This window comes from Malania oleifera, chromosome 9, assembly GCF_029873635.1.
Source record: "Malania oleifera isolate guangnan ecotype guangnan chromosome 9, ASM2987363v1, whole genome shotgun sequence".
Lineage (NCBI taxonomy): Eukaryota > Viridiplantae > Streptophyta > Magnoliopsida > Santalales > Ximeniaceae > Malania > Malania oleifera.
The window spans coordinates 25,951,040-25,978,148 of NC_080425.1; the positions used below are offsets into that span (position 1 = coordinate 25,951,040).

Consider the following 27,109-nt stretch of genomic DNA (forward strand, 5'->3'; position numbering starts at 1 on the left):
TCATGATACTAGCGCAGGATGTACCTTATCAAAATTCATAAATTTTGATCATATTTCAACAAAAATAATAATAATAATAATAATAATAATAATAATTTATTGCATTTTTTTAACCCGCTAACCTATTGCCTTTTTAAAGGTATTAGTTACCCTTAATTACTTTAAAATTGAATCTAGTTCCTAGACATAGGACTTCACAAGTTCATGCTACTAATGTCATCCAAACAGTTCACAAATTTACAAATTATTGTTAAATTTCACCTATCTTGGTGGAGGATGAGTAATTTATATAGATATGAATGCTAAAGACTTGATGAGTTAAGCTTTCACTGCAAGTTAGTATTCACAAATTTGTATTACGATTACTCGTAAAACTTTCTTGATAATAAAACAAATAAGTTAATATCTTTCAACATGACATCGTCATCTATAAGTACTTAAGAAGACACCAAATACTTAGGGATGTCATTTTCTATCATTTTACTTATATATTTGCCTTTTTAATTATATTAGAGTTCAAATTATGAATTTAAAATTTTATTAAACTTGAAAATATACTCTATTTTAGTCAAAATTTTAAATTTACATAATTTTAAATTTAGAACTTTAAAATTTGCTCTCAAATTTGAGTCGGTCACTTAATATAAACTAATAATAATATGCGCTCCTCATCCCTCCGGGCCTTAAAAGGAGGAAAGTGTTTATTTTACAAAGAATATTTTGTGGGGTTTGGGTTAAAAATCCTCTTTAATAAAATCTGATGCGTAAATGTGTTTTTGGGTTAAAATAATTTTGATATCTGCTTTAATTTTTTTATAAGATAAATAAATTGCTAATCTTAGCAATATTATTCAAATAATAGGAGGATGTGTAAATAATTTCTCATTTTTTTTATCTTATATATTAAAATAATCACAAAAAAGGCAATTTATTTTTAAAATTTTTAAAGTTATAGTAAGTATTTTTCAATTTTGTATAAGATAATATTTAAAATCATGAATTTTCGGGCTTGAACTTGAATTTGTGTGAATTTAAAAGAAAATCTCTACATAATTCATACAAATTAAAGTACAAGATCCGAATTAGATGCGCTCATATATAAAGTAAGAATTATAAATTTAGAAAAATAATAAGAAGAAATTTTCTAACTTTTCTATATAAATTAAAAAATTGGAAGACAATGTGGCAATTTGTAATTATTTGAAAATTTTAAATAAAAAATAAAACAATTTTCACAAGCAAATAGTCCGATAACTGTTTATTCTTTATCATTTATTTTATACAAACATTGTAAAAATGAAAAATTAGCTAAGTTTTTATAATTTTTTTTTTTGGAAAACTAAGATAAAAAATAAAAATTACTTTCAACAACTACACTGCCCTTACAATATCCAATAAATAACAATGTAGTAGCAACTAGCGCTAGGGGTGGTTATTATTACTCATACAAATCATATATAAATGTATTAAATATGTATAAACTTAATTATGTATTATAAAACAAATTATAGAGATCCATGTATATAAATATGGGGAGTGTATGTGCATCTATGCTATAATATTAAAAAAGATCATCTTCCCACTCATGGAAATATCTATGTTAACCCTCTTTTTTTAAATTGAGAGGAGCATCGGAAAATGAGTCGCAAGTCATAAATACCCCTAACTAGGATAATCTTGATATTGATGCATAGACCATCATCTCTCTCTCTCTCTCTCTCTCTCTCTCTCTCTCTTACACATACACACACTAACCGTAGGAATCCAAAACAAGTCATTATCCCTATGTTAACATACTAATGGTACGAATTAGAGTTTTGGTGAAAAGATGAGTATCTCCCTTTACATTTCAAAAGTTTTATAAATCTCTCATGAGATTTAACAAAAAAAACAAAACATGGATCATTTTTGAAAACTTGAAAATTTCGCTAGACCTTTTTTGTGAATTGACAAAAAGATGCAAACTTCGTTTTATATTCTAAAAGAAGACACACAAGAAGAAGGTATAAAATGTCTTAAATAAAATGTCATAAGAGGTATATAGAATTTATGAAACTTGAGAAATATTTTATGAAAATTTTGATATTTCAAGAGAAGTTTGTGTTTTTTTGTCAAATTTTAAAAAGTGTCAGCATCTTTTACTCTAAAAATTTGAACCGTCATTCTAACCAAACTAATTTGGGCAATAGAAATCTATTAATCTTTATTGGGAGTCACCATATTCTTAGTTTTAGAAAAAATAAGCGGAACCCATTAAACACTTTTGGTACCTTTTTTGGTAAAATAGCAATATGTATATCCTTTAACTAATATAAAATATAAGGAGAAACATGCTTTAGTATAACCAAGAATGTTCTCTAATCACACATGAGAGAAAAAACATTAGTACGCTAACTTGATGGCTAGTCCTACATGAGAGACCTAAGTTGAGCAAATCACAAGAAAAGAACAATCAAACATTTTAAAAGAATGGTATAGGACCGTGAATGGCACCTAGGCCTACATAAAGGATTTAAGTTAAGGAAGTCTACTTTGGCATGCGTGAACTAATCATAAATTGCCTACATAAGATAAGCACATAGAATCACATAAGATAGTGCACATTAATGCATCCTAATTATTGTAGTAGAATTGCTTGAACATAGTTAACATGAAAAAAGATTAGAGAGATTTACCTTGTTTAGAGAGTCATTAATAATCCGAGCTCTGAGCAACTGATTATCCTCCTTCAGGAGTTTCTCAATAGTCAATTTCCAATGGGAAAGTTTTTCCATGGTCTAGGGCATTTAAAAATTAGAAGTTTCAGCAAGTAAGAAGGAGCATCGGAAATTCAATTCCAGGTAGATACACTCACGGAGCTAGCGGTACCTGTGGATGGTAAGAGTTTACTTTGTGAACCAGCGGAAACCGTGGATGGTGAGAGTTCGTTCTGTGTGCCAGCGAGACCGTGGATGGTAAGAGTTCTTTGTAAGCTAGCAGGGACCATTGATGGTAATGGAGATGTATCCTGGGGGTCGGGTTGGCCGAACGTCCAATTGATGCATAGAAGCCATGTTTGCATTCTAGACTTTGCCTTGATTAGCGAGACTTGGGGGCGGAAGATACTGATTCGTAAGTTTGGTGTCGTACCAAGGGGTCCGAAAGGCTCGTTGGTGGCTATAGTTCCTATGTAATAAATATATATATATATATATATATATATATATATTATTAGGGGATTTGGGAATAGTTATTTCAGAATTAAAATGTTTGGAATAACATTAACGTTTGCTTTTTAATGTATAGGCTGCATTAAAATTATACATATGCCTAAACCTATGTCTTGAATTTGGATAAGATGTAACATTAAATTTATTGAAACTTGTCCAAATCCATCCAAATTCATATCTAAGGTCTCGAAACTCATACTCCCAAACATTACTTAAAAGCATTTAAAAGAAGTAAAATGGATATGTATTTTTAGAAAGTATAATTAATACTTTGATAGTTTTGTAATATTTGAAAAATAAAATTAAGGATGACAATGGAATACAAAATGTTAAAAGAAAAGAAGTTAGTTTTTAGCTTTTAAAAACTTACAGGTGAGTTGACTCTTTTTTTGCCTCAACTTCTCATTTTAAAAGTAAAAATTGAGTTTAACATATTTGGTTATCAATTTTTAGAACTTTTAAAAGTCAGTTTTTAACTTTTTGGAGGGTTTTTAAAAGTTGACTAGCTTTTTTTTCCAACCAATTTTCTATTAGATTATTGTCTTTTAACTTTTTTTTTCCCAAATATTACAAACTATCATTACATTAATTATATTTCTTAAAAATTCATATTTATTTTAATCATTTTAAATACTTTTAGATACCTTATAACTTTTTTACCAAACACTCAAAAGCAGTTTTTTCTTTATAGTAGTTTTTTTCTCACGAGGGGAGTAAAATATTTTTAAAACAATATCAATAAACTTATTTTCATTAGTTCATTTTTAAAAGGTCCTCTTAAAAAGTCACAAGAGGACCAAAATAATCCTAAATTTGTAACTTTTTAAAAAACCTTCCAAGATAAGATTTTAAAGTTGGAAAACATAATCACCAAAAACATTAGATATCTTTTTAAAAGGAGAAGTTCAAGAAAATGACAAATCAAATTCACTCTTAGCCTATTCTTATACTCTCTTATTAGGATGAAACTAAAAAAGATGCTACCTTCCTTTGAAATTTGACGAAAAAAAGTATATAACAGACTTCCTCTAAGGTCTTAAAAATTTTATGAACCTAACCTAAGAGGATGTTAGGTTATCACATCTTTTAATATACTTGAAAATGTAATGCGCATAACATCTCATTTTCATATTTGTTTGGACATTAGAATCTTATTGGATAGACATCTTAACATTCACGAGAATAAAATATTCGCACAAAATGTGGACATCTCATTGTCATCCTCTTTTATGTATAAGTTTCATAAAACACCCATTCCTGTGAGGATCTTATTTTTTCGATTAAATTTCGTTGTTATTTTAGCAAGTTAGGTAATCATGCCTCTATAATTTAGTATTTTTACACTCTATTTTAACCTTTCAAATAGTATATTATCAATAAAATGAATGTAATATTTTTATTGTCCTCTTATTTATTTATTATTTTTCAGTAATAATTGGAGTATCACAAACTGTACAATTGGTGAAAGGTGAGTGAACCGCTCAAGTGAAATCTCCATGAACGGCTTGATTTATGTTACAGAATTTTCAGAAATATATACAAAATTTGTAAGTTAACATTTAGTTAAATATTAAAATTTTAATAAATATTTCAAGAATTTAACACAAATAATTACTATGACTATATGTTTAATGAAATCCAGTGTCCTAAATATTAATGTTCGAGGACTGAAGCGTGTAGCGCGTCTGTCCCTTCATCTCACGATGGAATTGAATGATTCTCAACTCTCTGGTCTCGTGGTCTCCAATCTCCCTGCAATCCACAATTTTATTTTTCTTCCCTGAAATGGGCTCTCAGGTTCTCAGAATCTCATCATTTCCCCCCTCCAGAACTTTCTTCTTCCTGAACACCCCCACAAAAACCTCTCTTTCACGCTGTGTAACTTCCCGTCACTCCCCAACGCAACCCCCCGCCCTACCCAAGTGTCTCTGCAACATCCAGTTTCCGTTTTCTTCATCAAAACCAATCAATTCCTCCATTTCAACAACTGGGTCTGTTAAATTTTTTCATTTGAGCAAGAGGAGCTCGAGTTCTGGAGTTGTGGCCATGGCTGCACCTGGCTCCGTTCAGAAGTCAGAGGAGGAGTGGCGGGCCAACCTCTCGCCGGAGCAGTTTCGGATTCTACGCCAGAAGGGAACAGAGTAAGACTAAGATGAATCAAAGACATTTAATTTGTTTTCTGGGTGAAGATTCTGATAAGAGCTAAAATTTTGGGTTCGTTTGATTGTTCCATGTTGTTCTATTTTTAGCCATGGTAGTAATGTTGGATTCGGAAATTATTTGGCACTAGGATACATTGGAGTTTGGGTGTCATTCGCGGAAATATTGTGGCTAAATTGGGGAAAATATAAGCCTGAATTTGCAAGTAAGAAAAGAGGAGCATGTTTAGAAACTAGTGCTTTTTGTTCCATTATTATTTGGCTCAATTCGTGGGCGTTTGTAAAACGTTTGTGCTTTCTTTTCTGAGTGGAAATGCTTGGATCACTTGTAATATCTGTGACACACCATACATGGCGGAAATTTGGGATTATTGAAAGACATGGAACAAATTTGGGAAGATCTACTTCTGCCGTGAATAAATTGGGATAGGTTCAGAATTTTTATGTGTAATTTGTTTCAGGAGTTCAACCCACAAGCTTAACCCATTAATTGAGGGCCTAGAAAAGGTTTTATTATTTAAAACTCCCTCAAAAACAAGTTGTTGGGCTTGAATGCGTGGACATTGTTGTGAAAATTCACAAGTGCACGAAATTGTAACAAGTAATATAGTGATAAAGAAGGATGTCAAACCCATGAGAACTATTTACATATTAACTATTGAAATTGTTCTAATTCCAAATTATTTGAAAATCAAGAAAAGTGGTGGATTTTGAATCTGAAAATAAAAATAAAAATAAATCAACTAAATACTTAAAATAAGAAGATTAGGCATTCAACTCACGTAATCAATCCAATCCCAAATCCTAATCATTCAATCAATCAATGATCATCCTATTTGACGGCAAAATATTCTAACTTATATAAGACCCTCTCTCGAGTAGAATTAGAATTACCCAAAATACGATAACCCGTGATATGTTAATGCCAATTTAAAAGCATTTGAGCACATTAAGATTAATAATATTTCACATAAAAACCACACAAATCACATTGGCACATTCCCGTCTTTTGTTTAATTCATAGCATACATCATACGAAGTTAAACTAGATGCATCATCTCTCGAATTAACATGCACAACAAATCACTCAACTATTGGCTAGATAATTGAAAGCATTAAATTCAATGATGTATACTCAAAAGGAATGATAAAATTATGATCACATAGAAATAAGATTCGGAATTGTCATGGAGTGGTTACATCTTAGGCTTCGTAGCCTTAGCAATAGCAATTAGCTCATAATAGAATCAAAATAAACCATAATGATTCTAGAATTCATAATGCAAATTGTACAAAGAAAAAATGTAAGAATTAAAAAGGAAACTGTATGTAGATCGAGAATCTCAATTGTCAACAACTCCAATTAGGCCTCTCTCTTCTTATTTTTCTGAGCTTCAAATTCCTCTCTAATGGTGAAGAAAATCCTCCTCTTTCTTCCAGCTTCGAATCCTCTCCTTTTATAAATCTCTGGCCATCCTCTCTTCTTTTCTCCCCAAAACAAGATTCTCCAAATCCCCTCCTTTTTTGCCGCTGCTTTGATGTGCGATTTTCTCTATCGAGATTTTCCCATCTTCGAAAATTTTCAACACGAAAGTTGTGAGATTTTTTCTTAACTTTCCATAGATACCTAGATCGCCTTTTTTGGAGTTCTCTAGAAAAAGTAATGCTCCAAATATTGAATGGTGTTTCAGGAAATTCGAGAGAGGAATTTGAGTTTGAAGAAGACTCTTGATTAAGGGAATTTGAATTTGAAAAGGAAAGTTTCCTCCTTATCCATGACTCCTTTAATTTATTTATTACTAAACAAAATAAATCAAAACTCTACTAAATAATAAAATTAAATGCAAACTAGCATAAAAATAAGAGTGAAAGTATGAAAAAACTTGTATATAAACACATGAAAATACCCCCATACTTATGATTTGCTAGTCCCTGAGCAAAAAGAAAAAGAGAAAATAAAAATTAAACAAATAGAATAGGTTGATTTCTAACAATGATTGCCTCATGGATTGCATAAAGAAATTGATTCAAGGAAAAGTCTAAACATTTTAACAAGTTTTTAGATTAATTCAAGAGCATGCTTAGGTTTAAGTAGAAACCTTTGAGTGTGTGTTTGAGTAACCAATCTCAACTTGCTACTCTATTAACTCAGATCAATTTATGCAAACTTGATTGAATTATGATTGATATCTAGGAGTATGAGCTTCTCGAACTTCATATGCCTATTTTTCAAATCAACTCTCCACTAATGTAGTACAAACACACCACAAAAGATCAAAAGGTATTAATAAAAGCTTTTAATGTTCGTAGGGTAATGGAAAAAGAAAAAAATGGTGTGAAATTCAAAGCAAGAAAATTCAACACAAGCTTCACCAATGAAGAGAGAGAGAAAAAAATTTACATTTACTCCCTAGAGCAAATTATGAGCCATTTATTCATCTTTATATATTTTTTCTTCTTCTATTTTATTTATTTATTATTTTTTCAATTCGCCAACCCCCAAACTTATTTTTTTGTAATTTGGGTTGTATTATTTGTACTATTAAATTTTTTTTTTTAAATAACGAAACTTGCTCTTGCTCTGTTAACTCTTAAACAAGCTTTTTCACTTCTCTAATGATTAAGCAAATAACAAATTTTCTTGAAAAGGTAGGATGAGTGTTTATGGGTTAAAAGGTGTGGTTAATGTGGGTTAATAAAAGAAAAACGGCCAATGTGTTTAAGGCTCAAAAGGGGTGACTAGAGATAGATAATTAGGGTAGGCTAGAAAAGCTCAAGCGTTCCAAAGATGACCTAGATCATTTCTCTAGTGGTCTGCTGCCTAGGATTTCGCCTTGAGAGATTATCAAATAGGTTCTAGAGTTTAGTGAGATCTTATAAAATATCTAATTCACATAAATATACTCTAAGCTAACAAAGCAAATTATTGATCATGGTTTTGTGCAAAAGTGTTCAAAGGAATTCAAATAAATCATGCAAATACAAGAATTAAGCACAAGACAAGACAAATTTAGCATTTTCCACAAATCCAATTCAATTTCAATCAAGTAATATCATAGGCTTGTGATCATTAACCCAAAACCAAAACAAAATGGAAAAAAAAATAAAAATTATTTTTGTGATTTTAAAAAATTTATATATATATATATATATATATTAAAGTAAATAGATACTCTAAAATAAATTACCCCTACCCCCAAACTTAAAGTACACATGGTCCCCAATGTAAAGAATGAAAAAAAATGAAAGAGAAATAAAAATAAAAAGAAAAGGATAAAAATAAACTTACTTGAAAATGTTGCATGAGTGCAATGATAGGTCTAGAGTAGGGAACACCTTATTCCATGCCGCTGCGTATCCATCTTGAAAACAATAATAAGCATGACCAGCAAGCTGTTCCGACATTAGGTCAATGAAAGGGAGTGGAAAGTGATCTTTTTGTGTGGTATCGTTGAGCTTGCGGTAGTCTATGCACACTCTCCAACGCGTGACTGTTCTTGTGGGGATGAGTTCATTATTTTCATTCTCTACCACCGTCACTCCTCCCTTCTTAGGAACTACTTGCACTGGACTTACCCATGAGCTATCAAAAATAAGGTAAATAATTCCGGCATCCAACAATTTGAGAACTTTTTTTACAACTTCTTGCAAGTTCGGATTAAGTCTCCTTTGTGGCTGCACTGTAGGCTTATAATTTTCTTCCATTAAAATCTTGTGCATGCAAAGTGAAGGGCTTATTCCCTTAATGTCAGCTATAGTCCATCCCAAGGCTTACTTGTGAGCTCTCAAAACTCTAAGTAACTTCTCTTTTTCAAGACCTGTCAAGATTAAGAAATTATAACGAGTAAAGAAGAATCATGTAAATACGCATATTTAAGATGAGAAGGAAGAGGTTTGAGTTCTAAAGATGGGGCCTCAATAATGAATGGCTTTTGTAGAGTAATGCTTTGGCCCAGCGTTATGTTTTCCGGCTTCCCTTTAGGCAAGTAAGGCGGAGATGCTTCCAAGTAGTGTGCACAATTGCTTATCTTGGAATTCTCAGAATCGGTAGTGCCAGATTGAACAAGACATGCCTCAAGTGGTTCCTTTGGATAACTCTCTTCAAAAGTGTCTACCACAAGTTCATCAATCACATCTATTTTGAAGCATGTACTGGTTGTTGATAGATATTTCATTGCTTCAAACACATTAAATGTAACTTGTTCATCTTGCACTCGTAGTATTAGTTTCCCTTATTGCACATCTATGAGAGTTCTTCTCGTGGCTACGAATGGTCGATCAAGAATAAGTGGGATTTCTCGATCTTCCTCCATATCTAAAACAATAAAATCTGCAGGGAAAATAAACTTGTCAACTTTAACAAGAACATCCTTCATTATGCCTCTTGGTCGTTTAATGGATCGGTCTGCCAATTGAAGTGAAATGGTAGTGGCCTTGACCTCTCCTACCCACAATTGCCTAAAAATAGAAAAGGGCATCAGATTTAAGCTAGCAACTAAATCACACAAAGCTTTTTCGAAATAAGAGTTTCCAATGGTGCAAGGAATAGTAAAGCTCCCTGGATCTTTAAGCTTTGGTGGCAGCTTATTTTGCAAAATGACGGTGCACTCTTCCGTCAACATCACGGTCTCATACTCTCCTAATTTCCTCTTGTTTGATAGAATCTCCTTCATGAACTTCACATAGCTACGCATTTGTTCCAAGGCATCTGCAAAAGGAATGTTAAATATGTAATTTTTTAAAAACATCAAGGAACTTAGAAAATTGTTTATTTGGATTATTTTTCTGAAGTCTTGAGGAAAAGGTATAGGAGGAACATAAGGAGAAATATGAGAAGAAGAAACGGGAGGGTTTCCCTAGTTTTCCACTATTTGGCTCGAGACAGGGATGGGTGCTGCAGCCTTGGACTCCTCTTTTTCGGAATTTGGCTCTTTCTCTTGTAAATTAAGCTCTCTTCAACTTCTTAAAGTTATCCTTCACTTGCTCTTTCTAGTTCTTTCCGTGGTGCTTGGAAGTGATCATTGAGGTCTTTCGAACATTAATTTTGCCAACTGACCAACCGTCCTTTCAATGCTCTGTATAGTGTTCTCGTTGTTTTTTAGAGCAATGTCATGATCTTGAAATCTAGTATCCACCTTGGCCATAAATTGTGCCATACCTCCTCCATATTCGACTTCTTCTCTTGTAGTTGATTTTGAAATCCCGGTGGAGGCTTGGAAACATTTTGGGAGTTGCCCCATAAGAAATTTGGGTGGTTTCGCCGTCCTAGATTGTAAGTATTGGAATAAGGATTGTTTTGTCGTTGGTAATTCGATACAAAGTTTGCTTGCTCTGAACTATTGTTGGCGAATGGATTTCCCACTTGACAATCTACCCCCATATGATTCCTTGCACAAAATTCACAAATTATATTAGTGGATTGAATGGCACTCACATTGACATTGTCTAATTTCTTAGATAAAGTTGCGAGAAAAAGAATCAATTTCGTGAACTCCCTGGATTCTTTTAGATGTCACTCATTCCGCTGGCCATTGGTAATTGTTGGTTGCCATCTCCTCCACCAACTCATATGCTTATTCCAGTGATTTCTTCATTAAAGTCCCTCTGGCTACTGTGTCAATCATTGTAGGTGTTGTAGGCTGCAACGTATTATAGAAGGTTTACTTGAATCCAAACAAGAAGCCCATGATGTGGGCACTCTCTAAGCAATTTTTTATACCTATCCCATGCTTCATAAAGTGACTCCATATCAAATTGGAAAAAAGTGGTGATATCGTTTCGCATCTTCATGGTTTTGGCTAGGGAAAGAACTTTGCTAGAAATTTTTTAGGCAAATCGTCCCATGTAGTTATAGTTAACGGTGGAAGTGAGTTTAACCATGCCTTTGCCTTGTCTCGGAGGGAGAATGGAAAGAGTCTCAACCTAATAACATCATCAGAAACTCCGTTATGTTTAAAAGTATCACATAACTTTAGAAAATTAGCTATGTGAGCATTTGGATCATCATGTGACATGCCACTGAATTGCACCATTGAGGCCACCATTTGAAGAATAGCTGGCTTTATCTCAAAGTTATTGGCTTGAATGGCAGGCTGTCTAATGCTGGAGGTAGCTCCAGTGATCAAAGGAACAACATAATCTCCCAAATTTTTGTTTGCAAGTTGATCTTCCATTGCTTCGTTCTCGGTTGTGGAATCCTTCTTCTTCTCCTTATTCAGACTTTGAAAGGTGCGTTCAATTTCAAGGTCAAAAGGTACTAAATCCAAACTTTGAGTACGTCTCATGCACAACTTGAGAAGCCTAAAAATAAAAAGAAAAATAAAAACAAAATTAAAATTTAAGACTAAGATAAAGAAAAATCAAATTAACCTAGAACTAGTTGGTATCAAAAGTAATAGAAAATAAATAGTCCCCGGTAACGGCGCCAAAAACTTGTGAAAATTTGCAAGTGCACGAAATCGTAACAAGTAATATAGTGATAAAGAAGGATGTTAAACCCACGAGGACTATTTACCTATTAACTATTGAAATTGTTCTAATTCTAAATTATTTGAAAATCAAGAAAAGTGGTGGATTTTGAATCTGAAAAAAAAAAAAAAAAAAAAAACAAATAAAATTAAATCAACTGAATACTTAAATAGAAGATTTCACCCAAGAAGAAAACACTGAGGCATTTGACTTGCCTAACCAATCCAATCCCAAATCCTAATCATGCAATCAATCAATTGTCATCCTATTTGATGGCAAAATATTCTAACTTATCTATGACCCTCTCTCGAGTAGAATTAGAATTACCCAAAATACGATAACACGCGATATGTTTATGCGAATTTAAAAGCATTTGAATACATTAAGATTAATGATATTTCACATAAAAGCCATACAAATCACGTTGGCATATTCCTATCTTTCGTTCAATTCATAGCATACATCATACGAAGCTAAACTACATGCATCATCTCTCAAATTGACATGTACAACAAATCACTCAATTATTGGTCACATAATTGAAAGCATTAAACTCGATGATATATACTCAAGAGGAATGATAAAATTATGATCACATAGAAATAAGATTTGGAATTGTCACGGTGAGGTTACATTGTAGCCTTAGCAATAGCAATTAGCTCATAATAGAATAAAAAAAAAAAAAAACCATAATAATTCTAGAATTCATAATGCAAATTGTACAAAGAGAAGGTGAAAGAATTAAAAAGGAAACTATATGTAGATCGAAAAACTCAATCATCAACAACTCCAATTCGGCCTCTCTCTTCTTATTTTTACAAGCTTCGAATTCCTTTCTAGTGGTGAAGAAAATCCTCCTCTTTTTTCCAGCTTCGAATCCCCTTCTTTTGTAAAGCTCTAGTCGTCCTCCCTCCTTATCTCCCCAAAACAAGATTCTCCAAATCCCCTCCTTTTCTGCTGCCGCCTTGATGTGCAATTTTCTCTATTGAGATCTTCCCATCTTCGAAAATCGACATGAAAGTTGTGGGATTTTTTCTTAACTTTCCGTAGATACCCAGATCGCCCTTTTTGGAGTTCTCTAGCAAAAGTTATGCTCCAAATACTGAAGGGTGTTTCAGGAAATTTGAGATAGGAATTTGAGTTTGAAAAGGACTCTTGATGAAGGGAATTTGAATTTGGAAAGGAGAGTTTTTTCCCTATCCCATGACTCATTTAATTTATTTATTTGTAAACAAAAATAAACAAAATAAATCAAAACTCTAATAAATAATAAAATTAAACACAAACTAGCATAAAAATAAGAGTGAAAGTATGACAAAACTTGTATAGAAATTAAACACATCAGACATACTTTTTCCGTGTTCTAAAATTTAATGCAAGAATGAAAGTGTCTACGAATCAAAATTTGGACCCTTAGGTGAAGAGGCTCGAATACTGTGTTTAGGAACTACACAACCTTCAAGCTTGGGCCACTAGGTGATGCCTAAGAACATATTCTTTGTATGGTTGTTCATAATCATGAGGTACCCATTTGGATATCCAACTTAATTCTTGAGTTTAATATGTTGTGGATCAGATTTTCAGAAATTTTTTTTATTTGATTGGATCTCACCTTATTAACATAGCGCTGTGAGGTTAAGGACTGCCTGTTTGAAGCCTAAACCAAGTAGATGATTTTTAGTTGCCTGGTAGATGGAAGTTATATGCTCAATGAACAAATTTATGCTGTTGCTTGAGTTGGATAAGATTTACCAATTAAACAATTTCAGTCAAGTATTTGAAGTGTTTCACACCAGCGTGTGTTACTCATGTTGATTTTTTTCTATCAAATATTAACTTCTGCAGTAGTCGAATTTAACTTTTGTTTCACAAATGGTTTTCTAGGTTGGGAATGGTGGTTTTATTTATTTTTTTTTTTTTTGGGGGGGGGGGGGGGGGGGGGGGATGGTTGGGATGAAAATATTTAAGATTGTAATTCTGTTTCTTTTAGTATGTTTAATATTTGATGGCCAATTCATGTCATTTGCAGTGTTATTGTGTTTTCTTGGCAAGTGTTGACTTTCAACAAGATTCTGATTTGGATCCTTTCTGAGGCTGTATTTTTCAATGAATATATCTTTCTGAGAGATTCTATAGTATAACTTGCCTGTGTAACATAAATTACTGCCATTAAATTTTTTATTATCTGTGTGGACATGAGTGGGAGGGATGGATGGATGGTCTCTCATATATATTAAGTGCTGGAAAAGTAAAAGGAAAACAAGAGGCTTGTGGGAACTAGTTAATGTAGTCTAAAAGGAATAAAAATTTGATACTTGAGAGTGAGGGATTACAAAAGTATTAGTCTTGTCACTAGTGTACACAAGATTCTCTCCAAAACGTTAGCTAAGAGGCTTCGAGTGGTTTTTTTTTTTTTTGGGGGGGGGGGGGGGTGGGTATAGTAACCGTGGCTGCATTTATTTTAGATACCATTCTTGTAGATAACAAGGTGGTTGAGAATGTGAGGAGGAGAAGGAAGGGCTTTTATTTAAATTGGATTTCAAGAGAGCCTATGGTATGGTGAATTAGGGCTTTTTGGATATGGTGATGTGTAGGAAAGATTTTGGGGATTTGTGGAGGAAATGGATCAAAAGGTTGCTTCAGTTCAACCAAATTTTCTATTATTTGTGGTTTAGGGAATCTCGGGGGATTAAGCAAGGTGATCCATTGTCTCCTTTCTTGTTCACCCTGGTGGTGCATATAGAGTAGGTAAGTAGGTTGCTATTGCATACCCAAGGTTTGTGGGGAGGGAGGAAGAGGAGATGTCTCATCTTCAATTTGCTAATGATAGACAATGTTTCGGAATTCTATAAGGTCATTATCGTGCTTAAAATCTTTGAGAAGATCTTAGGTTTAGGATCAACTTGTTGAAGAGTGAGGTATCAATTTGGGCATTAGGAACTTAGTGAGCTTCAAAACCTCCGTGGGTTATCTTGGCCGCCCACTTTCTTAACTTGGCCTTCCACTTGGGGGCACTCCAAACTCTGTGGCCTTTTGGGACCCTATGATTGAAAAGGTGGATAGGAGATTGGAGGGTTGGAAGAGGGTGTTATCTCTTGGGGGTCATGTCACACTTAATTAATGCCTCACTTCCCAAAATCCCTATTTATTTCTTTTCCCTTTTTGGAGTGCCCTTGTCAGTAGAGAGGATTCTACAGGTTTTGATGTGTGATTTCCTCTAGTCAGGTTTCGGGGAGAGTAAAAGCATTTAGTTAGTTGGAAGGTTGTTAGTGTTAGAAGATCCAAATCCAAAAGGGGACTGGGGCTTGGCAATGTGGCATATAAAAACATCTCTGTAATTGGAATGGTTTTGGAGGCTTCCTGAAAGTAAATTCCCTTTGGCATAAGGCAATTAAATGTAAATATGAGCTCCATCGAGATGGGTGGGAGGCGAGAGGAAGCAGTATTATTTATCTTGCATGCGCCTGGAAGTTTGTGTTGTAGGTGACAAAGTTAGTTTTTTCCTGTCACCCCCTTTAAAGTGGGAAATGTAATAGGGTAGGCTTCTAGAAGGATGTTTGGGTGCGTAAGATTTCTTTGGAATTGAAGGTGCCTTATTTGTTTAAGCTTTCTTCTCTCCACAAGCACATATCATCTAATTCATTTCTTCCAAGGACCGGTTTATTTCATGAAGCTTTCACTTTTTGAGAAATCTCAATGAAAGAGAGGTCAATCAATTTACTACCTTACTTTCTACATTCCTTCTAATAGGGAGGATAAGAGAGTATAGTAGGGTGGCTCTTTTGGGTTGTTCTCTTCAAAATATTTTTCCTCAACGTCTCTTCGACACCTCTTCTCTGACTTTTTCCCTTGGAGTGACATCATTTGGAAGGCTTAGTTTCCTTGAAAGGTTCAGACCTTTATCTAGATTGTGATCTAAACAGGATTAATACGCGTGATATGCTTAATATAAGAAGGCCCCACAAGTTTCTCAGTCCTAACATGTGCAATGCTCCGCAAGTCCAGTGAAACGAATGGTCAAGTGTTTTTGCACTATTAGGTGGCATCACATCTTTGGAATGTTCTCTTATCTTATTTTGGTGAAGATTGGGTGGCGCTTCCAAATGTGGGAGATCTCTTGCTTGTGAAGCATAGGGGTTTTTGCTCAAGTATAAAGGGCAGTACTCTGTCAAGTGGTGCCGTATTCGTTATACTATGGAATCTTTTGATTGAGAGGAATGTGAGAATCTTTAAGGCCTGCACCACTTGTTCTCTCTTCTTATGGGATAGAGTGGTATCCTTGGCTTCTTTTTGGGGCCATTCTTTTGCCTTTTTTTGTGGTTATTGCTGTCCAACCTTCAAGAAAGGGATTGGAAGGCAGCTCTATTGTAGTCTTGTTGATTATTACTGTTCATAGAGGACATCTTGTCCTCTTCCTTTGCATATTGTTTTGGTTCTTAATAAATTTTTCTCATATCCCAAAAAAAAAAAAAAAAAAAAGTGATGTTTTCTATTTTGGTTTATTATTGGATTTGCAGTGCTAAGTTGAGCATCCCTTGATGCGCTTGAGTTAGAAAGCTTTGGAGTCTCTGTGTTAAACTTTTGCCTTCGTCTTTTTCTTTTATATGGCCATACTTGTGGTTGGGCTGGGGGTGGGTGTGTATACACAAGCATGGTTTTGGAAGAGCTATTATAAGCCTTTATTCGGTCATCTATTATCTATAAATGTGTTGATGATGGTTTATCTCATGAATACCTCCCTCCGGCCATGCTTATTTGGTAGGCTCTTGATTGCCTGTGATTAGAGGGAGGGAGAGGAGGAAAAAGGGTGGTGGGGGGGTTTGGAAGGGTTGGTGTGGTTAGGGGGATGTGAGAAATTAGATGTTAAGGGGAAAGAGGTAGAAGGATCTAAGTCAAAAATTTGGAGATACAAATCGATTTCAATATTTCGGCCTGTGTGTAACTCTAAATGCGAATTTACGTAGTTGATTAGGGGTAAATGTGTTATTGTTGACACTCTATATGCCAAACAAGATGCATGTTGAAGTTGTGGAACTGGAGGAAGCCTTCTACAAAGACATGAAGAGAGCAAAAGATAGATGTACTTATATATGTCCCAATTGCTTATGTGTAATTGCTGATGCTTAATATGTCCAACAAGATGCATGTCGGAGATGTGAAATTGGGGGAAACCTTCTACTGAGACGCAAAGAGAGCAGAAGAGAGATCTACTGAGAGTTTGAGACGCAAAGAGAGCAGAGAGAAAGATGTGCTTATATGTGTCCTGGTTGCAAACTTGCAATGAATGAATTGACAATGACTGGCCCTTAAACTTCGACCATTTTCTCATGTTTTGTTTACTACACTTCTTTGAATTTTTAGAAATTCTGTAAGATGAAAATTTGGGAGCTTTTTAAAGGTCCATGTTGAATTGGTTTTGGCAGATTATTAGTGCTTTTTCTTTTCCTAATCCAGTTCAGTGGGGCCAACCCTGTTCAGATTTGTGAATAGGTGTCAAGTACATCCTTGTTTCAAGGAATGTGCCAAGAAGTGGTGGATTGAAAGTTCCTTAGAGGGTTGAGAATGTTTCAAATTTATAAAAAATCTGGAATGATAGAAAAACAAAAAAAAAAACTGAATGCATGGAACAAATAGGTTTTTGGTTATCATTCAAGAGTAAAAAATGATAATTCTTGACGAAAGTTTGGATAGGTTGGAAAAGTGCGGGTTGTTGGGCAAGGAGGATAGGGCTGGAAGGTCCATTCTTAGCAATGGTTCAGAGGTGACTATTTTGAGGAAGGATATTTGGGATCAACAACCAAGGATTAACTGCATTCTGGAGGGGGATTGTAATTCTAGGTTGTTTTATAGGGTGGGTAATGGGAGATGTAGGAAAAGTTCTATTAAAGAGTTGGAGTTAGAATTGGGTAGTCTTGTGAGATGGAAAAGGCTAAACCTCCAGAACCCAATGGTTTTACAATTGGTTTTTTCCAGAATATTTGGGAGGTCATTAAAGAGGATATTATGAGGTTTTTAACTGAGTTCCATCACAATGGGGTGGTGGGCAGCAGTGTGAACTCTACTTCTACTGTCCTCATTCCCAAGAAAGAATGATCTAGGAGGGTGAGAGATTTGAGGCCTATTAGTTTGGTTACTAGTCTATATAAGATTTTAACAAAGGTTTTGTCAAAGTGACTAAAAGAGGTTTTACAGCATACAATGACTTTAGCTCAGATAGATTTTAGTTTCAATGTTGATTGCCACTGAGGTGGTTGATGATGTGAGAAAAGAGGGGTTTTTTTTGGGGGGGGGGGGGGGGGGGGGGGGGTGTGGTTTAATCCTAAAATTGAATTGCAAGAGGGGTTATGGCATGTTGAATTGGGGTTTTTTGGAGGTGTTGGGTAAGAAGGGTTTTGGATAATTTGGAGGAAGCAGATTAATGAATGTTTGCCCTTGTCCAATATGGCTCTAATTGTGAATGGACAGCCTTGAGATTGGTTTAGAGCTCCCCAGGGGTTGATGCAAGGGGACCCCCTTTGTCCCTTCTTGTTTACCTTGGTGGTTGATGGGTTAAGTAGAATGGTTATCTTCCCTAGGATTTGGGTGATTTTTGTTAATTTTGGTCTGAATGCCCTTTCCATCAGGTTTGCTTTCATTATATAGAAGAGATTTACATAGTTGTTGTCTGATTTTCAGCACTTAAATGCTGCCAGATTATCAGCATTATTTACGGCCTAATTGCCTGAATTATCTCCGTTAACATCCCCTCTCTTCTGATTCCATCGTTTTGGTTTTAATCACCGAGTGCAATTCTCATTGCTGTTTTTTTTTTCTTGGTTTCAGCAAGTTCTTTCTTGCTTTTCATGGGCGTCGGCCTTCTTTGTGGTGTCCACTTTGGTGGTTTTGAGTTTTGTTTGGGGCTGCCGGAAATTTGTTTTTAGTTGTGCACGTTGTCCTTCGTTGTGGGCTACTCATCTCGGTGTTTTTCTCGTGGTGGCTGTGCATCTTTGTGGCTATTGGCAGTTTCTGTGGTGGTCTGCAGCTTTGACTCCTCCTGGTGTGATCGACGAAGGTGTTGTGTTTCTTCCTCTACTATGTTTTTTTTCACACAAGGCATGTATTTCAAGTTAGGCTTCTGTGTTTGATCTGGGCCTTCCGTGTTTGATCCTTTTTTTTTTAAATTTCTACTGGGCTTTTGTAATCTGGTTGTGTCTATGGACCTCTTATTATTTGGATTTGGACTTGATTTGAGTTAGGCTTGCCATTTATTTGGTTGACTGCTTGGGCTTTTTTTATTTAAGGTGCCTTTCATCATGTCTATTTAAAAGATTATTGTTCAATTTTCTGGAAAGAATTTCTCTACAAGGGAATTCCAATTTAAAATGTTCTTGAAAGGGAACAAATTGTCAAATCATATTGATAGTTTTGCTCAAGTTTCCCACTGATGAAAAGAAATTTGCACAATGGGAGGTCAAGGATGCTAAGGTGATCTCTTGGTTGTTGGGGACGATTGAGTCTCACCTTGTGACCAGTCTTCGCTATTTACTATGGCTTAGGCTATGTGGGATTATCTCCACCGTATTTACCACCAAGATCACAATGCTCGGAAGTTCCAATTGGAGTTGGAAATTAGCAATTATAGTCAAGGTAATTTACCTATTGAACAATTTTATTCTGGTTTTATTAATCTTTGGAGCGAGTATTCTGCTATTGTTCATGTTAAGGTTACCCCTACGGCACTCACGGCTCTTCAAGCAGTTCATGCTGAGAGTCAACGTGATTAGTTTTATATGAAACTTTGACCTGAATTTGAGCCTCTTCGAGCTAGTTTATTGAACCGTAATCCAGTTCCTTCTTTGGATATTTGTTTGGGAGATTTATTGCGTGAAGAACAACAATTATCTACTCAAATGGGTATGACTTCTGAGAAGGTATTTTCTGAGGCTGTGAATGTAGCATATGCAGCACAAAGGAGAGGGAGGAACAAGTTGCAATGTTTCAGTTGCAAGGAGGTTGGTCATATTGCTCGTAACTCTCCTAAGAAAGTTTGTAACTACTGCAAGAAAGAAGGTTATATCATCAAAGACTGTCGAGTGCGGCTTTAAAATTGCCAATCCCAAGCTTTTCGGGCTGCTGTTCAGTCCTCTTCTTCTTTTTCTTCTTCTTCTTCTTCTTCTTCTTCTTCTTCTGCACCACCCACTGTAAGCTCTGATTCGTCTGTTCACACACTAGCAATGGTCCAACAGATGATTGTGTTTGCTTTTACGGCCTTAGGCCTGCAAGGTACGGCTACTAACTCAACTTCTTGGATTGTTGATTCACTTGATACAAATGGATTAACTCTAACTTGATCCAAAATCTTAAGCCTATTGAGTCTTGGGCCTAACCATGTATATAAGCACTCATCATCCACTCTATTTTTCCAATGTGGGACAAACAAGTGGGATTCTCAACAATCACCCCCTCACTTGTGAGTTTCAATTGCTCCCCCTCGAATGGAAACTATCTCCCTTATGTGAGCAAAGCTCAATTCTCCAACAGTTGCTCAAGTGGACCTTACCTCCGCGTCTTACGTGCCTTGGATTGCATTTCACGTGCCCCTGAATCAATCCTACATTTCCACGTCTTGACCCTATTTAGATCCATCTTCCAGGCTTAGATGATCCTTATTGGCCTTAGTCATGCACTTGGTCCTCCAACTGTTAACACGTTGAGAGAATTAGCTTCATGCCTCGACTTTGACGATGTTGTTCGCCCAAAGTTACAAACCATTGACTCTGATACCATGTTAATTTTTGTTGGAATGCCCTTTCCATCAGGTTTGCTTTCATTATATAGAAGAGATTTACACAGTTATTGCCTGATTTTCAGCACTTAAATGCTGCCAGATTTTCAGCATAATTAGAATTATTTACAGCCTAATTGCCTGATTTTCAGCACTTAAATGCTGCCAGATTTTCAGCATTATTTACAGCCTAATCAGGATTATTTACAGCCTAATTGCCTGAATTTTCTCCATTAACAATTTGTATGTGATTAGAGGTGTAGAAAGGGATGATGTGGAGGTGTCTTACTTTCCATTTGTATAGGTGATGCTATTGTTCTTCTTGGCAGCAGTGCTATGAAATTCTCAGAAGTTCGTAGGTAGTGCTTCGAGGAATGAATTTTGAGGCTTGGATTTGGCTTGGAAGAAACTCAATACAATTTTATACTACGTTTTATTCAAATCCATACAAACAAATCCAAGACCTGAATTCCATGCTCCCAAATGCGGGGTCAATTGAGAAGTTTTAAAAAGATTTCAGGATTGAACAACATGGCAAAGAGAAAGGTGGTTGGCATTAATATGGATCATGGTATTTTCTGAGTTCGGCTTGGCTTTGTCTTACTTAGATCTTCCTTTAGGGGGGGTAATAGGACCTCAGTTGCCATTTGGAATCTGGTGGTCATGAGAATGGGGAGGAGATTGGATTGGAGGGATAGAAGAGGGTGTAGTCGTCCCTACTTCTTGGGGGTCATATTAGCTTCACTAGTGCTTCCCTTTCTAATATTCTTTTTTTTTTAACCTCTTTTCAGATTTCTATGAGGGTAGCCTAGTGTGTGGGAGAGGCTTATAGGAGACTTCTTTTTTGTTTTGTACTTGAGATAATAAAAGGGATCACTTCTTAGTTGGAATGTGGTTGGGAGACCTAAGTTTGATGGGGGTTCAAGGCTTTGTAATGTGGTTTCTAAGAGCATTTTTTTTTTTTTTTCAGTTGGGAAATGGTTATGGAGATTCCCCTTAGAGATGAACTTTCTTTCGCTCAAGGTCATTAGAACTAAGTACAGTGTTCATCAAAGTGGTTGGGAACCTTGGATGCCTTGTCTTTTCAAATTATTATCCTTTGATGTCTTTGTTTTATTCTTTGCCGAGGAGCACTCTTACATGGGATTTCAACTTTCTTAGGAATCTTATGTTTTCCATAAAGTTTTCCAAGTTCCTTTTTTATGTTTGGTTATCAAGGAAGGCTAAGGTTCCTTTTTAGATCAGCGCATTCATTTGGACTTGATTCTTCAAGGACACCTTTAAAGCACCAAAACTCCAACAAGGGGGAAGCATTGCTGTCCAACACGTATCAGTTATCAACACTCTATGAGACAACCCTGACATTCCTAAAACAATTCCCAGGCATGTTGGACTTTTTTCCAAAAAGAAATTAAAAAAAATTCTAGACACCTGTCAGACAGAGAAAATTTGAATTTTCGACACTTACATGACACTATGGGTATTATTATAAGAAAAAACAAAAAACCTAGTAGCTATTTTGTAATATTTTCAAATTTTGAGAATATTTTTTTTATATTTATATTGTACATATTAAGTAAGCTTGTAACTTGCATTGATCACATGACCGAAAAAAATTTGCATCAATCAATGAAGAGTCCAAAAATGGAACAAATTTATCAATATTAGGTGCAAATTCAATGATTCTTGGCTACTTTTTTTTTAAGGACCATATGGAATTTAAATACTGAGTTAGAATTATGGAGAGAAGCTTTGGAATCTAGAGGCTTTAGGATAAGTAGAAATAAAACAGAATATATGAAATGTAATTTTAGTAATAATAGGATGAATATTGGAGACAAAGTTAAACTTGATGATGAAGAAATAAATAGCACTTGTAGATTTCGATACCTTGGTTCTATTATGCAAGATGAAGGAGAAATTGAAGATGATGTAATGCATAAAGTTAAAGCAGGTTGGGTAAGATGGAGAAGTGCTTCAAGTGTGCTATGTGATCGTAGAATACCCTTAAAATTGAAAGGGAAGTTTTATAGGACAGTTATAAGACCAGCTATGCTATATGGATCGGAATGTTGGGTGACGAAGAAACATAATATCCAAAAAGTAAAAGTTGCCGAGATGAGAATGCTTAGATGGATGAGTGGTATAACATTGAAAGATAAATTAAGGAATGAACATATTCGTGGTAAGTTAGGTGTAGCTCCTATAGAAGATAAGATACGGGAGGGACGACTTAGATGGTATGAACACTTACAACGTAGGCCACATAGTGCACCTGTGAGGAAGAGTGACTTAGTTACTGTGGGGGGGCAGTAAGAGGGGTAGGGGTAGGGATAGACCTAAAATAACTTGGGAGGAGATAGTGAGTAAGAATTAATATCCTTGAATTTATCAAAAGAAATGGTCCATGATCACATAAATTGGCGGAAAGGGATTCATATAGCCGACCCCACTTAGTGGGATTAAGGCTTGGTTTTGTTGTTGTTATTAACACACATATCATCCTGTAGCATATACACAATCATTTAAGCATAGCTGCATAGCACCAGTTGAACACAAGATAAGGGAGGGGCGGCTTAGATGATTTGGGCATTTGAAATGTAGGCCTAGTAGAGCACTTGTGAGAAGGAATGAATTAGTTATTATTTTTGCATGAAAAGGGGTAGGGGTAGGCCTAAAATAATGGAATGAGGTTGTGAGGAAGGATTTAATAGCCCCTAATCTAATAGAGGAAAATGCTCTTGATAGGATGAATTAGCGGAAAAGGATTCATATAGCCAACCCCACCTAGTGGGACTTAAGGCTTCTTCTTGTTGTTGTACGCACACATCACTGTGTCCTTGCCATGTTGTGTCTTGAATTTTAGGGTTTGGCCTATTGATGTATTGTGATGAACAGTCGTGTCTTTGTTTGTGTCTCTGCATCGTAGTTTAATACTAATGACTTAGTTGCAGGCAAGGATGCTCTATAAGGCCATTTGTCCAGTTACTGTTTGATGTGCTTAAGAGTCTAATGAAACCAATGCGCATCTCTTTAGACATTGTCAAATGGCACGACAGCTATAGTAGACTGCTATTTATTTTGGTGAAACATGGGTAGCCTCGCCAAATGTGGCTCAATTGTTAGTGCGGTATTCGGGTTTTGGAAAGATCAAAAAGGCGGTGTCCTTATGGAAATATACAGTTCATGCTATGTTTTGGACTTTGTGGACAGTGAGATGCAAGAATTTTCTTTGGTAAAGCTGCTACTTTATTCTTGCTTTGGGATTGAGTATTTTTTGTTGCTTCCTTTTGGTCACACTTTTTGGGAATTTTTTGGGAGTTTGGTTTTCTGACCTCCAATGTGACTTGAGGGGTAGCACTTCTGTAATTGTTCAACTGAGTACTTGAAGATGTCTTGTCCTACAAAGCTTGTGTTATTGTCTAGTTTTAATGAAAAGATCATTAGTGCCTTTTTTTTTGGTTTGATTTCTTATCAACAGGGTGGAGAATTTCAGTACTCCCCCTTCATTTACTGATAATAGCAGATTCTTTCTAAAGTTGAGGTGCAGCAAGGCTATGATATTTTCTGAATGTCGAAGTAATGGATGGATCAGAGCTTGTTGCATAGTTATCTGTAATTCTTGACGTGTTTGTATGCTAAAAATATGCAGGTATCCGGGCAATGGACAGTATGACAAGTTCTATGAGGAAGGAATCTATAATTGTGCAGGATGTGGAACACCTCTTTACAAGTCCATGACAAAATTTAACTCCGGTTGTGGTTGGCCAGCTTTCTATGAGGGTCTCCCTGGTGCCATTAATCGCAATGTGAGATTCTTTTGACCTCTTTTTGGTGTACTTATTCTCCCTTCTCATGTATTAATTTTAGTCTCTTGCCGCTGTTAATTTCATTTATGCTTCCAATGTTATTCTTGTATTTTCAGCCAGACCCAGATGGAATGAGGATTGAAATCACATGTGCAGCTTGTGGTGGGCATTTAGGTCATGTTTTCAAAGGTGAAGGTTTTTCAACCCCAACAGATGAACGGCATTGTGTCAATAGTATTTCACTTAAGTTTGTTCCTGCAAATTCTGATGCATTGTAGTGACTGTAGCTATAATTATCTTTATTCAAGATCGGGGATTCTGTTGAGTACTTTTCAGTATCTGATGTATGCGTTTGCTACCTCGGGTTTAAATCATCACATGAATTTTGTATGCACACTGCTCTTCACCATCGCTTTGAGTTCCATGCTTCTTGTTCATGTTCTCTCAATGTTTATAACTCAACTTTTCAAGTTTGAATGAAAGATCAAATTCTCTGGAAAAGAGTATCAGGCTTGAAATACATTGTTGGAACTTGGAATAGTTTAAGCTTTTAGTTAAAGTGTTAGTTAAAGTGATCTGCTAACATGAGAGGTTCTGAGTTCTAACCTTGTAGTCCTCATTTATTATGCATTGATCAAAGAACTATTGTGTTCCCAGTAATGGGTTTTTTACATGCAATTGGGCTAAATTCACATGCAATTGGGCTAAATGTGTGGCCGTGTTTAGGTTTGATATACATTGTTGGCTTGTGTCTCGACTGCTTAAGCTACTAGGTAATCTAACAAAGAGTGTTAAATTACAAAGTGTTAAATTATTTGTGTTGGTTGTACAGCTGCCTTGTTATGGAAGCAGTTGAATAATTTTTACCAAGCCCGAGTTAAATAATTTTTAGTGTGCCCGAGAGTCTCCGTCTTGGATGCATTTGTTTTGTAGGACTGAGAATTACATATATTTACAGAAGTGGAATGGATTGAATAAAATTGGTGTAGATTGGCTACAGCATCTTTCTTGGCTTATGTTACTCATCCTATATTTGGTTCACAGCATATTTATTTCTAAGAATAGATTAATTATAATATGTTAGTTACAATTAATTATATAGAAAATTATTTTAATGTCATAAAGTGTAACAAGGTGAATTTTTTATGAATCCATAATAAAAGATAAATAAGAAATAACTATTCTCAAATATGACCATGAGAGTGTTTATTTCTTTCTTATTGCATTTTAAATGAAATAATAAAAAATATATAAGGAATAGGTATTACTTATATTTTTAAAATTCACTATATTCTATGTTATTAAAAAAGTACTTTTCAGATAAGTACCTTTTTTAGAAAAGTAATTTTTAAAAAATACTTATTTAAAAAAAAAAAAAAGTTTGAAAAAGTATTTTTAAAAATAAGTGCTTATTTAGGTATACACTAAATACTATTTATTAATATAAATATTTATAAAAAATAAGTTTTAAAAACAAATATTTATTTTTTCAGAACTTCGGAGCGAGGAGTCAAGGTAGTGATTAGTCAATGTACTAACATTGTTGTGAAAATTTTCATCATCTATGCATAAATTATATTATTTTTGTATAGTTTCTATTTAATTATGATTACGGAAATGATACAATATCAGTAATCGTGCGATAGCCTAAATTTTACAGCATGACTCAATTTGGCATAACGAAAAACAACTATTAACTTAAAAATCAATGCCTGTGTGTCTCTGCCATTTCTTCTTCATTGAACATCTCTTCATCTTAAAAGAGAGATGAATAATATAAATCTTACGAATTTCTTTTAGTTTTTTTTTTTGGCTCATTCATATTATTCTATTGATGTTCACATTGATACTCCTTGGAAATTTAGCAAATTGTGCTTGTGATTAAGGTATCCCTGCTATACAATGGAATTAATAACAACTTAATCTTTAACAACATTGGAATCCTTTTAATTCTAGCAGCATGTGTGGATTGAGATGGACATGGCCAATTGATCCAAGTGGATGACATTAAGGTATTGGCTTATTATAAACTTCCCATTTCTACCCTATCCAAAAGTACTGGTTGGTTGGATTCATGTACTTACTAGTCTACGTTTGGCCGATGAGATGGTTCTTTCAGTGCTAGGTTTGGTGTTAATGTACTTAATACTCTCCTGTTTTATGTCAGTTGGAGGATAAGGAGGAATGGTAAACAAGATTGAAAGTATTGAATTTGACTTCTCGAAATCAAATTTACTAAATTCAATTTTATGTGTTGTCACAATGTGTGGATTGGAGGGTCTGACTTGACGAACAAAGGTGACAATGGATGAAAAATTGTGTGTGTCGACACCCCACTTTTTAACCAGCCCTCTCCAAGAGGGCATGTCACAATAAAAGTTGACTTTGAGTCCTAGAAATTGGAGGACCCTTTTTAGGTAACCTAATTGAGTCCTAGTGTCTTGAATCGAGTCTCGGTATGTCTTCAATGAGTCCCGATGTCTTACATTGAGTCTTGGTATATTTACCGAGTCCCGGTACGTTTTTACCAAGTTCCTGGCATTTTAGAAAAAATAGAGTCTGGGTCTTTTGATTTTCGAGAAATCAAGTTTTAATTTTTGGCTGAGTCTCTCTTTTCGGGAGGATAGAGTCGGATGATAAAATACAACAAATAATAAAAAAAAGAAAGGAAGAAAAATACAAAAAAGGGGCTATAAATAT

General features: G+C 35.0%; 1 protein-coding gene across 2 annotated transcripts; it reads left to right on the forward strand.

The window, feature by feature from the left end:
- Positions 1 to 4,842: 4,842 nt before the first annotated feature.
- LOC131164203 (peptide methionine sulfoxide reductase B5-like) lies at positions 4,843 to 24,910 on the forward strand. Of its 2 annotated transcripts, none has more exons than XM_058121219.1 (3): positions 4,843 to 5,350; positions 24,253 to 24,409; positions 24,526 to 24,910. In XM_058121219.1, exons 1-3 carry the CDS (start codon positions 4,923 to 4,925, stop codon positions 24,685 to 24,687), a joined length of 747 nt encoding a protein of 248 aa, XP_057977202.1. In that variant the 5' UTR covers positions 4,843 to 4,922; the 3' UTR covers positions 24,688 to 24,910. The 2 variants fall into 2 exon arrangements, with proteins under 2 accessions (XP_057977202.1, XP_057977203.1); XM_058121220.1 differs by having other exon boundaries at positions 4,862 to 5,350; positions 24,530 to 24,910.
- Positions 24,911 to 27,109: the final 2,199 nt, after the last annotated feature.

Excerpts from the sequence above, each read along its gene's own strand:
- LOC131164203 (XM_058121219.1), top strand. The coding sequence starts at position 4,923 with ATGATTCTCAACTCTCTGGTCTCGTGGTCTCCAATCTCCCTGCAATCC. Across the intron at positions 5,351-24,252 it reads CTACGCCAGAAGGGAACAGA|GTATCCGGGCAATGGACAGT; the intron begins GTAAGACTAAGA and ends AAAAATATGCAG. Across the intron at positions 24,410-24,525 it reads CTGGTGCCATTAATCGCAAT|CCAGACCCAGATGGAATGAG; the intron begins GTGAGATTCTTT and ends TTGTATTTTCAG.